Raw genomic sequence first — 14081 nt, forward strand, 5'->3', positions numbered from 1 at the left:
TTTCTTCAGATTTTATTTTAGTTATAGTTCTTCTTTTTTATTGTTCCATATTAGGGTTGCCCGGAAGAAATCGCTTTTTAGCGATAAGGCCGCCTATTGTCTATAAACTTATGTAACCTGCTTTTTTTGTCTTTTATGTAGTAACGAAGTATAAATAAATAAAAAGAAGATTGAAATAGAAACGTGTTCAAATGTAAAAGTTTCTGATTTAAAGTCTATTATTATTTTTATTGTAACCGAGTAGTTAATTTATTAGTTTGTTAATACATCAATAAAAATATAATAACAATCTCTTCCCAACAGCTTTGACTTAATAGTTAAATCGCTATCCAGTCGGGAGTTAATCTCGTTCACAATAGTCAACAAACAGTTAACACAAAGCCACGTATCGCACCAAGGTACTGAAGCGCAACGCAACTGTCTACATGTCGTCGTGGGACAGGCGAAACTGACTGCACGTCAAATGTCTGTTGCACGTACTTGCATAGTCACACAAAACGTACCTGGGGTAGACTAGAAAAGATATCAAAGACACACGTCAACGACCAAATGAAGTATAAGTTATTTATACATAATATACTTATATACATAGAATCTTAGGGTTAATGAATAATAATTAATATAATACATTAGTAACTAATTATGAGGTTGGCTCAAGAAGAAGATAAAGACTGAGCTCGTGTTTTTCCAAGGAGGAGTTCTTAATGTATCCTACTTAGCATTTATATGTAAGAGTTTCAAGAATTACTACTGTACCTCTAGTAAGTGATTTAAATACATACTTCAATTTGCAAAAATAAAATCGATTTATATATTCCGTCAGCAGCTGCCGAAGGCCGCCAAGTCGGAAGTGAAAAATTTACATTTCAATAATTAGAATGTAATATTGTCATTCATCTATAAATTATTCAACACGGAACATAATTATAGTATATGATCACGCAAGGCGAGTTACTAATTAATTAGTTATATCACTTAACGTCCGATTTCCCCGTCTCGCCGTGACATGCGTACACCGTATGTTACAAAGCGCCCCCTATACACGTTTACTAACTAAGAGGCAACGAACCATATCAGGTCACGGTATAGGCTTTATTACCATTACGTTACAATAATTGTTTCTATGTAACACGTTATTGATATGTTTTCATATAAGCTGTGGCTCGTTCAGCTCCATAGACTGCCTTTGCCTATGCCTTTACGAATTATTCAAGCGTGTAATCTTGGAATCGAGGAATATTAAAAAAAATGTCATAGGTTCGATATTTAAAAGTTCATTGAAAATCCAATTTTTTTTACACATTAAACCGTTACGATTGCAAACAAAGTCTGTGGCGCTATAATCGCAATAAATTTTACGTTCCAAATTTAAATATTCATATTCAAAGTGTATGCCAAAATTTGAATTGAGAACTTTGAAGACTGGTAATTTTTCTATTATTTTTATACATATTTATATAATTTAATATATAAATATAATTTACATTTAATTTAATTAAACAAACAAAGCCTTATACCAAATAATAATGGTTCAAAGAGGTCGTACAGATTCCGCTTTGTCTCAGATGTCCCACTTCGAGACTTTCAAATAGAAAGTGAATAAAGACCATTGTTATTTGTGCGTCATAAGAAAGCTTACATGGCCTTAATGTAATCTTTGTAATATTGATACAATATTTCCATTGTACAACAATCTGTGCCACATACTTGGCGACCGTCGGAGATGGATGCAGAGGAGAATTGAGGTTAGATTTAGTACGATAAGATTGTCAGATACGTGAGCTATGTGGTTTAAATGTGGACGCTAGGGAGTTCTAAGGTGGCTTGGCCATGTAGAACAGAATAAGAAGCGGTTAACAAGTAGCATATACAAGGCACGCACGGTGAAGTCGTACTGGACCAAATCCAGGAGTTACAATAGAAGAGACGAGTTAAAAGTACGCATAACCGACGAGCATGCATAGAGGTATATAAAGACCAAAGCAAGTAATTGCTTATATATATATATATATATATACTATGCGTCCCGTTGTCCGCTATGGACTCCCAAACAATTTAACTGATTTCTATCAAATTTGCACACATTGTGCCGTTTGTTCTATATATCTATAATATATTATATATGACATATCCTATGTTTTAAGGTAGTAACTACCTGTATGTCTGTCACGCGTTTTATATGCGTTTGGATGGAGCCCTGGATAGTTTAGATTCACAGCCCGGTAGATAGCGCTGCAGTCAACTGATTAATACTTTGTTAAAAATTCTAATTGCCTGAAATATGCAGAACAACGTCTGTCAGATCCGCTAGTTGATCATAAATATGAAAACAATTTTATTAATTCATACAAATACTGTATGTCCAAACACTTTGTTAATATGAATTATATGCCTACACTAACAAATCGTTCACCGCTCTTCCTAGTATAACACCAATAATACGCCCCTTACCTCACTATCAGATCGGAACGCATACAACTTTCACCGGCGAGAAAGTCGACACGCTTAGAAAACATTAACTTTACATATCCAGTCGAAGCTTGCTTTTTAATTCTATAACGTCTCAAGTGCAAAGAAGTCGTGGTTTGGTAACAACTTTTATTAATTTACAAAAGCTTGCCACACTCACACATTTACAGTACATTAAAAAAATAAATGAAAGATTGAATATGACAAGCACTTATAGGCACAACACGAAATAAAAATACATTTATAATTAACGATATAATCCGAATGTACACATGCCCGTAAGCACATATATACATTTTTTATTTTATTTTCAATATACACTAATTATATTATTTAAATACGCGTAGGTATATTTCATTATTCAAGGAAACTAATAAAGATATTTTGTTGTTGTTTAAAATATATCGTTATAGTTGAACACAGTATGCACGAAACCTGTTTCTAGATAATTTTCAATTGTAACCAATTTATTATCTGTAATTAAAATTAACAATTAAATTTTACAAAAATCTCGATCATTACGATGAAATTTCTCATAATTAGGGAATGGATGTGACTTAACTCTTAAGATACTTCGCCAACAGGCACAATTTCTTACATAAATTCAACAACCAAAGGCGATGCGCATTCGAATTCCAATCGTGATATTCAACTTTCCATACAAAACATCGAATAAATCCTTCAGATTCGATACAATCGAACGAGGAAACGGGGGCCTTGATCGATCATTTAAATGTCACTTGTTGCCACGCGGAACTCGCAGACAAGACAATAAGATTACCCACCATTACCCCATCGTAGATAGCATCGCTCATTATAATTGTACTGACATTTATATCCATCAAAACACTTTTGTTTGTGGTTATGAGAAACGAATAAATATTGCTTTACCTTTCAGTGTTTTTACGTTAACATAATAATACCCCTTATTGAAGGTAGCTGCTAAACATCAACCCGATATATTTGGAAGCTTTAGATCGCAACTGGAAGATTTCTGTAGTATAATCTGCTAGACGGCGGGCTTAATCCCCACTCCGCCTATGAATACATAGGAATATAAATATGAGGGAATTTCTTAACAAAATTTGTGTATAATGTAACGCACCACAAGAACATTGTAAGAATCGAGCGATCGGCTATAAAACGTTATATCTAACTATAGATAACTATAGATAGACTAGACTACCTATCATGAACACTCCCTATGGGAAATGCGGGAAAAAATGCAGATTGCATCCCACATCTCTACGCAACGCCAAGGGATCTAGCCACCTCAAAAGTGACTGGTCATCGATCAAAATCCATTTTTTTAATAGAACAGGGGGCAAACGGGCAGGAGGCTCACCTGACATTAAGTGATACGGCCGCCCATGGACACTCTCAATGCCAGAGGGCTCGCGAGTGCGTTGCCGGCTTTTAAGAATAGGTACGCCCTTTTCTTGAAGGATCCTCAGTCGATTTGTTTTTTTTTTGTACTGTGTGCCTATCACTACCGAAACAAATTTCATTGTCTTTATACGCGCCAATAAATCTGAGTATAATACAAAGCACTATAATTATTTATATTACTCGAAGCTATAATTACAACTTGACGGCTCTTAAAACACCTAGTTTTATTGTATATAATTTCTGCAAGGGTAATAAAAATAATCTTATGGCCTCAAAGCTCTTACACAATTTTTAATATCCATTTCCTTAATAAAATATTTGCAAATGTAGTGTTTAGGTTCAGTATACACATTGATTTTCTTTAGTACCATACACCTTCACCAGCTTTATCTCTCCATTCATGTATTTCTTCATTCCCTTCCTGCTAACGCTTCTATATTTTCTATCCACATTTTCACGGCCTCTTCTCCTTCTTCCTCTTAGTTATTTTCATATAGTTGTCTTTAAAGCACCCTTCGCACTTCTATTTCAGGCATATTGTAAGCCATCTATAACTTTTATTTTTCGTCTTACCTTCATTTTCTTAATGTCAAGTATTACTTACCGTCATAAATAAATAAGTTAATTTGTGTGAATATACGACTCTATATATGCGAGTATTTCTTTATCTCTCGTGAAGAAAAACAATACCATAGATACAGAAAGCTATTCCTCAACTCTCCTACTACAAAAAACGATCACGAAACAGACTGATACATATATGCATACCTCATTTATTTGAACAGAACTAAATATTATATTTATATGCAAATCAATTTAAGTAGCCTTGAAAATGTCGACAAGTGTTAGGCACATTCAAACTGCTATAAATGTTAATTTCCGTCAACATACATTTGCATTTGCGTATTATTTCGATGAGCGATTTTAAGGTAGTTTTTACCGCTGCCCATTAAAGTGTTTACGCACCAATTCTTGGGGTCCTTCAAGAAAAGAGCGTACCAATCCAAACGGCCAGCAACGCATTCGCGAGCTGTCTGGCAATGGTGAGAAGAGCCTCCCAGATGCATTTTCGAATAAAAACAAATAATTGAAACTTATTAAATTAAAATTAAATGGCTAGCATTATTCATATCGTCCATTTCCTATTGAATTGACAAAAGAATAACATTATATTGAAATTCAGACAAGTCCTCGAAGCAAGGAACTGCAAAAAATATCGCCATCTAGAAACCCACTATGCTCATCCTTATCCGTCAATCAGGTGGGATCAATGCACTGAATCAAATCATATCTTGTGCATCTCAAGATGCAGTCGGGACAAAGAGGAATCGATGCGGCTCTCACCTCCGCTCAGAGGACACTCCTCGTTATAGGGTTGTCAAAACATCCAATACACGGTAACACAGATACATATTTAAATTAGGAACGTCTATGAACTTTAAATACAGAAACACTCACACACTCACAAACGTTTTTTTATAAATACGACGCCAAAAGTCATTTTGCAGTTTTTTTATGCAATAAGAAGCAAATAATAATGTTAATACCATCGCCCATAGATTCACTTATTGCCAAAAGGCTCGCAAGGGCGTTGCCGGGTTTTACAAATTTGTATGTTCTTTTCTTAAAGTACCATAAGTCTAATGATTAGGAAATAGTTCAGTGGGCAGCTGGTTCCACATAGTGATGGTGGGCGGCAAAAACTTTCACCAAGGAGTTCTTATTACTATTTTAGAAGTGCTAAGTTTCTGTAGTCTATTTTTTATATCAAACAATCATGAGATTAGATCAAATAGTTTCTAATGCTGAACAAAAATACAAACACGATATCGTTACTAAACCTTACAATCAAGGTATTGAAATATTTTAATTTAATTTTTTAATGGGTGTGTTCAAAACTAATCACATGTAATAATCATTTAATAAAACTATTAACGTTTACGATGAACGCTGACACATGGTGTTGTATATAAATGACAGATTTATGTAAATGACATCGACACACATGTATCACAGATGAAAATTGAAACCATCATATCTAATAGAAACACATATCAATATAAAAGAACATCAAGTATTTAGTTAAAAAATCGCTGCCGGCGATCAAATCTAGGACCTCAGAGATGAGAGTCGCAACTGAGGCCACTGCAACATAGTAAAAAACATAATGTTTGACGAGACTGACCAATCACCAATACACAGAAAAATCCAAATATACAAGATAGCAGACTCGGCCAAGCGTTGCTGTGGCTAAGGTTTTTGTTATATTACATAGTAGTAAATTAATCAAGGGAAACCGTAGGAGAACTTATGTGAAACCTTGGTACCACGACACGGACCTAAACTAAACTACCTTTAACTCAGCGCCATCTGTTAGAATTGTATCAAAAAATAAACAAATGTTAATGTTATCGTAATTTTAGTAAGGATGCCTATTTTTTTTGAAAATGAAATATAGCCTATGTCACTCAGGAATGATGTAGCTTTTCAACAGTGAAAGAATTTTTCAAATCTGCCAAGTAGTTTCGGAGCCTATTCAATTCATACAAACAAACAAACAAACAAAAAATCAAACCTTTCCTCTTTATAATATTAGTATAGACAAATATAACAATATATTAAAAATTGCATCCGCTTGCAGAATCCATTTCCAAACATCGCCAGCCCTTAGCCCTCTCCCCCCTCCTCCCGCAATGCAATTTGTACATTTCAAGTACACACAAAGGCGAGACGGTCACGGCTTTGACAGAATTAACTTGTCGACGGTAGTGTTGCGATACACCTTTATTAAGCTGAAAGGATTGAATTTTACGTTAAGTAAACGAGATCAAAGGATAACTTTTATTGAATATCGAGTCGGAAAAAAACAGTCTAGACGAATAAGATAGCTGTAACAGATGGATTACATATTGTAATGAACACATGTCTAAGCGTGTGTTGATCTGTGAATAAGGCTTAATAATAAAGTTATATAAACTCCTATCTACCAGACCAGTATTTACCAAGGTGGGGTTCAATTCTAATGGACTCGACGTGGTTCAATATAAAATCATTTATTCAACGTCAAAACTTTTTTAACGTCAAAAAAGAAATATATATGAAATGCTTCTTATTTTACATTTACTACCAGTTCTCAAATTGGGCGTAGGAACCAGGCCCATTGTTTAAAAATCATAAAAAACATGTACACGGCTCTATTCTAATTAAAACTTTGTTAGTTTCTCTTGTAAATGTTGCCATCTTTTTAGCATAAAGCAGCGCATACTGAGCTAAGTGGGGCACGCTCTAACGACTCACTTGTTAGGCAATACTGTGTTCTGAATTACTACGCAATTCATGTGCGCTCAACCTTTTCACTGCAATCGTAATATTTTACGAGGTTTTAACATTAAGCAAAGATTAATTAACACATATCAAGTAACACAGTCAAAACAGTTAACGACTAACTGTTAAACTAACTGTAAAATTAACTAAAAATGGTTATCCATGGGCTGCGATGACCACCCTATTTGGGCATCCCGTAGGCTCGTTTGCCTCCCATTTTATATTTAAAAAAAAAGTTTTTAGTAGTTAAACTCAATTATTAAGTTGCTTATTGCATTGTTGAATTATTCGTACTAATATTTGTTAGTATTCGTTGCATCACTAGAAATTATTAACAAAACCTTGAATCACTATCGTTATCATCTAATAGGAACTAAGCTTCAATACACTTTTAGTGCATATAATACACACACAACATAATTATCATAAATTTTGTATCAAGCACAAAAGACCTTATTTTCCACTGCATCAACAGATCACAATGGACGAACCAAATGTTGAAGATATATGCGAGTGTTGGCCGGGCGCTGCATATCTTCACAACGTTATTCGAACCACGTGCCTACAAAACGATCGAAATGTTGTCGACTTCTGACTATTCGTCTCGGTCTGTCTCATTTTTTACATAACCCATACGTAATAACTCCAAATCAATCAAACAAATTTATTGCCTATTCACATTAACATACGGTGTAAATTGAATTGTAATATTGATCATGTCAAGGCAATATGGTAAGTTTATTCTAATACACAAACATATTGATTTTATTTGAATATTTGATACTAAATCTTGACTGCGATTAGATTTTATAGATTAGTTTAATAATTAAATGTATGCATAATTTATTAACCAACATCAATCGATTTCAAATATTAAAAAGGAGATAATTTATAAACAAGGTGTTTTGAGCGTGAATGTCAAGGGACTACTGACATATCAGCTAAAGATATATTTAAATAGAAACAACTTCTGCATCAGTATTTAAATCCCCTGTATCAATTTGGACAATTCAAATTGTGTTTTTTATAGGCTACTTCAAAATAATTTGCTATGTTTGTTTTAAAATAAGTGTTGTTTGATGATTTGCTTTTTTATAAGAGTACCGAAAGTTTTCACGGCGGCTTTTTTTCTCTTTCTGTTTATTTTAGAATATGATAGTTATGTTTTATTTATATATTTATTAAGACGTTTGTATGTGTTAATACATAAAAGGATTATATATATGACAATAAAGTGACACTCAATCAAAAGAGATAGGAACACACAATAGGAATAGATTTCATTGGAAAATTCTATTTTTGTTTGTAGTATGTTTCTTTACTTATTATTTATGTTTCCGTTTAAACCTTCTTTGGACTTTCACAAATAACTCAAGACGAAAATTAGCCAAATCGGACCTGCCATTCTCGAGTTTTAGCGAGACTAACCAACAGCATTCATTTATATATATATATATTCCGAACAGAATTGTAGTCAAAGTACACAGTACAATAAAAAAGCTAATTAATAAGACCCGTACAGCGGATATAAACGACATTGCCAGCGCTCAGACGGCGACAGGTTTAAGTTTCATCAATTACGAAACCGGCTTCTGACGAATATTTTCACATGAAAAACTCACCAGACCCGAATGTTAAATACCAAAGACGGCATTGATAAATCGACAAATCACTCCGCCGTTTAGTGCTAACAATTAACAAAATGACTTTTAAACGGATTAATTTCATTTAAACATATCCTTAGTTCAAAATATCGCGTTTGTTATTTATTTCGCAAACAAAAATTATATAATAAAACAAACAAACAAGGGAAACGAGTTTATTTATTTATTTTATTAAACCTACAGCTAACGAAAATTATATATTAAGTAAAAAAAAGATAAAAATCAATATAAAATATTCCATACAAATAACTAAGTAATACCAAATTTGGCTCTCGATGTGAAAAAGTGACGGTAGGTACATGAAGGTGGATTATAATTCTTAATACTTCTTTAACATATTCCGCGATAGCTTAAACGAGTCTAGGCTCAAATATTGGTCGTTGTATGTCCGGGCGAGATAAACAAGAAAAGACAGATTTTTGGTCACCAAAACGGTATATATAAAACGGCACAACTCATCTTTTTATTTATTTATTAAGACAGATAATTTTAAAGATCTTACTGATAATTTTATTAAATATTATATCTAATATGTATGACAATACATGTAAACATAAGTTATGCTAAAAAAAATACAATTAAAAACATAAACAAGATAAGATAATTACACAATAAAATAAAATTACAAAGAAAGTTGGAACTTAAAATAGAGAAAAAGAAAAATCATCAGCAAAACAGCGAATTACGTACGTAGGTAGTTAGCGTACCTACAGGTTTGAGAAAGGCACCCAACAATGCTTTTTCTAAAACCGATCAGCCCACTGCCGAATATATCCAGCTCCGGATAAGCTGTGTTCAATCCGTTACTAGTTGCGAAGAATTCGAACGAGAGGTGCCTGAACTCCTAGGTTGGTTTTGGCAGAAGGAACTCATCGTATCTAACACATACCTTTGGATCAAAGCTGAATGCGGTTTCGGGCCGCAATGGACACGGCAGACCACATTTGCAGGTGCCCGCAGTCTGGAGGTACTCTCGGAGTTGGGCCAGCGTGCTCAGCGCTGTTCCACTCGGACTGAAAATATAAATAATATTAAACAACTATAACTTTCGTAAAAATGACGAATTCGAGAGAAGAAGAAGAAGAAAAGAAAGCCACAGAAAATTTTAAATCAATCTTCTCATCTATAAAAATAACAATTGTGGTACAATCAATGGTTTCACTATGCTTATTGGGTCCCGTTCAAGTTTTACGTAAGCAGATTTATAACACAAATTACCCGTCCCCTCCCCTGTAAATAAATGACAGAAAACCTCTTAAGCATAGACAAGGGTGTGGGTTGCCATGAGTTAAAAAGTAAATAATGACTGCTGACGTAATCATCATCTAGATCTCCCCACTTTGATCATCCACTTTGATTCAGGGGGCCATCAGAAATAAGAAAATCAAACACCGCATAGTGCTTACGTAATAATTGAGTTGTTTACTTTGTGAAAATGCCTAGTTATTTTTACAAGTACAAACCGACAAACAAATGTTAAAGAACATTAAATAGAATGTTTCAAAGCCGGAATTCAAACGCGCGGCCTCCACCTTGAGGTCACATAATAAACTGTTAATTAACTTTGCTATAGGTTTTGTATTAATATTTTCGTAATGCAAGCCGGTTTCCTCAAAATGCTTCACCGATCGATCGAATGTTAAAAAAAGAAAACCCATTGATGCTCAGCCAGGGATCGAACCTACCACTTCAGGGATAAGAGCCGCACGCTTAAGCCACTAAGCCAACACTGCTCTCAGAACAACAAAAATGTCAACGGCGTGTGTCAGGCACAGGAGGCTGATCACCTACTTACCTATTAATCAAATCAAATCAAAATTATTTTTATTCAATTTAGATGCGTCTTAAGGAATGCTTATGAATGTCAGTATTAGATTGACAAATGATCATGAAAGGCAGAGTTAAAACCTATAGTTCCAGCGCCGCAGATTATTTTGTTTTTTATATTTTACTCACTTTAAAAGCCTACATGAAAAATACAATAATTGACCGATTAGCGGGCAACCCTTTTACTTTTGCGGTTAAAAAATTCACAACGAATTGCGTTGCGGTAATTTTAAACCTGGTGTTTGCATACAAATCACATAATTAACCGGTTCTATTCACCGGAAAACAAATGTTTTCGAGATACATAGGGTTTTTGTTAATTAAATGACGTGTAATATATACATAATTGTAGAGTTTTGGGTAATAATTTTGAATGAAATAATTTTATCATTTTCCTGTTTGCGGTCCGTATATCTTTCATTCAAACATACATAATACCTTAAGTGTAACTACTTCTTGTTCTTACCGACTAAAATGAGGTTCATTAGTAGATTTTTTTATCTAGGATAATAAGTGTAGCTTATATCGAATTACAAAACAAAGATTTAACTTCCGGTAAATGTCTTAACTCGTGTAACAAAATTCAGAATTATTACCTACATTCAATTCATTGATTAAATAGATGCTGAGATTTGCTGATTTGACATCGTATTTAATTATCTAAATCTCCTTTAAAAAAAGAATGGCGCTACAACCTTATTAGATCTGGCCTCTAGATTTCTGTATCTATTTCAAGAACATTTAATAGGCAACTGTGCCTGACACACGGTATCAACTTTTTGGTCTTAGGCAAGCCGGTTACGTCACGATGTCACCGTTCAGTGTTAAATGCTCACATAAAAAAAACACAATTGCTGCACAGCCGGGAATCGAACCTACGACCTCAGAGTTGAGAGTCGCACGCTAAAGCCAATAAGCCAACGCTGCTCTATACGCTATTAACAATTTAAACAAAGACGTAAAAATCCAACGACCGCATTGCGAAACTCGATACAACTAACGATAAACATCAACACGCCTTGAACGGCCATTAAGAGCAATTTGCGAACACAGCCAGCTCCGGAGCGACAACATACCACTGTTATTATGTATTACGTATTAACATAACGATCCAACGATTTATTCTAAGGGTAATAGACGGTCATTGGTGCATAAAGTAGGCATTACGATTCATAGTTTATGGGCGCAAACATTTCCATAGTTACACACATTAGTCTCATATTAAAACTTGTTTGCTTTTTAACTCTAGCATCTTCGTTATTATTATAGAAATGAACTTTACGAATCAAGCTGCCATTATCATCGAAATAATAGTAAACAAAATCAGTCTGTAAATTACAACTCGTGTTTTGTTTCGTAATTATTTAATTAAAGTAAGTAACGATGTTAATAACATCTGTACTTAGAAACTGATAGTCATATATTTAATTTATTTATACAAAATATAACACTCATATATATATATTGTATAAGAAGAAACACTGGATGCACTTCTCTTAGCGCTTGTCTGGCCCGGAAGAGATCGCTTACACGGTATAAGGCAAATTACACTGCCATATGCGTGTTTAATGTTCTGTTATATTTCGTTTAGAAAAATAACACTACCTGTTTCATAAATATGCTTATTACAACGTTATTTAATAAAATTAAATAATCATGAAACAAAATACATATCAGATATTACGATACTGTTTTTGTTTAGCATTTATTTAATTATTCGTATAGTATTCTGACAGTTTGTATAGATTTGTCACAATCATAATTTACGACGAAACAAAACAATGTTTTTCATACTTCGTAAACATTAAAATTACAATTTAATCACAGGACCATGCGGTAATTATAAATAATTTTTTCATATATATCTAAAGAAATAAAATATTATATTTCTTAGATTAGATTCTTTAGTATATTAATAATATATATATCTATTATGTGTTGACTGATGTTTAATTTCATTTGTCTATTAGTCTGTGGAAAAGACGCCAGTTTGTGCCTGCCATTTAAATTTTAATTGCATTTTTAAATATTTATAAAAGAAATCGAAAAAAAGTGATGGTTTTAAAGTAAAATACCAAACTCTAAAACTGCCTATTTCAGGAACACATTTAAGTTTCACTCATCATATATTTAAACAGGTAAAGAACAGCTAAAACTCCAGTTATAACCTCTCAGGTTAGCGATGACTAAACAGAAATAAAAGTTCAAACTTTATATAATGGAAAAATACTGGTTACTCCATTACCTTACTCAAGACTATAAGTCCAAGGTAACCTTTTGCATTACAAATAATGTAATCTATACTAATATTATAAAGAGGACATTTTCGTGACTATGTTTGTGACCAATTGGCTAAAAAACTACTGGACCTATTTTAAAAATTATTTCACCATTTAAATGCAACATTATCACCGATTAATATAGGCTATTTTAATTGTAAGAAAATAAATAAGGTTTATTAAAACTAAAAAAAAATTACCCAAGGTGTAAAAAATATCTATAAAATATCATTCATCGCATGCGCTGCGAAAACTATTGATGATAGAACAAACAAATGTTCAACATATCAATATCTACAAAGTTTCAAGCTAAATGGCCACCCGTGCGAAGCCGGGACGGGCCGCTAGTCCATAAAATACCATTCTTGCACTCATACATTTAAAATAAATTCAAATACTAAAGCATCGCAAACTCTTCAGTTAAAAGTCAAATCATTTATACCAATTAGGCCGATTAAAAGGTCACTTTAACAAGTAAAAAAATATTTAAAAATAACCAGTTGTGCCTTCCGAAATGTAATTTCATATGGATGGACAACAAACTCCAACTAACTTCAAGGCGAAGTGAATCAGCAGTCACCCGCTGGAACATTAATAGATGTTTCTTAGATAATGTTCAAGTCTGTTAACATATTACAATTATTCTTTGACATATATATACTGTAAATGAATAAATCGTGTTCTGATTTGTTCACAATTTTGTACTGTTATCGTGTGTTTAGCAGTCTTGGAGCGTGGAATTCGATTCAAACACTGGCTTATTCGTTTCACGGTCTGGTGATTCTTGTAAAAACGCACAGCCACAAAGGATTTCTGTTTGGTTTCGACGCGTTTGCTATTTGACTCAACTGCACGATCAAAATTAAATGTTTAGGGTATCTAACATGCGAGTCACATAAAACATAAATTGTATGAAATGTATTTAATTTTCTTATGTCAGAAGTGTGATTTTATTAGTTTTTAGTATAATTTTTGTCGTTAGTTTAATGTTTAATTTCAGTTTTCTTTTGTTTATATATTAATGCACTTATGTTTTTTTCTTTCACACATGGTGGAGAGGCTGGCTATCTGTCACTCAGGTCTCCTGTTACAGAAACCAGTCTCTCACATACACTTTCAAATGTTATCA

At 33.4% G+C, this 14081-nt stretch overlaps 1 protein-coding gene across 2 annotated transcripts in view; it reads right to left on the reverse strand.

The window, feature by feature from the left end:
- Nucleotides 1-14081, reverse strand: part of LOC111004091 — a 68625-nt gene that overhangs the window by 29497 nt on the left and 25047 nt on the right. For both annotated transcript variants that reach the window (XM_022274936.2, XM_022274938.2), the window contains exon 2: nt 9736-9859. In XM_022274936.2, the coding sequence (XP_022130628.2) occupies nt 9736-9859 (124 nt within the window). The remainder of the gene's footprint in view (nt 1-9735; nt 9860-14081) is intronic.

Source organism: Pieris rapae, chromosome 2, assembly GCF_905147795.1.
Source record: "Pieris rapae chromosome 2, ilPieRapa1.1, whole genome shotgun sequence".
In the NCBI taxonomy this organism is placed as follows: Eukaryota; Metazoa; Arthropoda; class Insecta; order Lepidoptera; family Pieridae; genus Pieris; species Pieris rapae.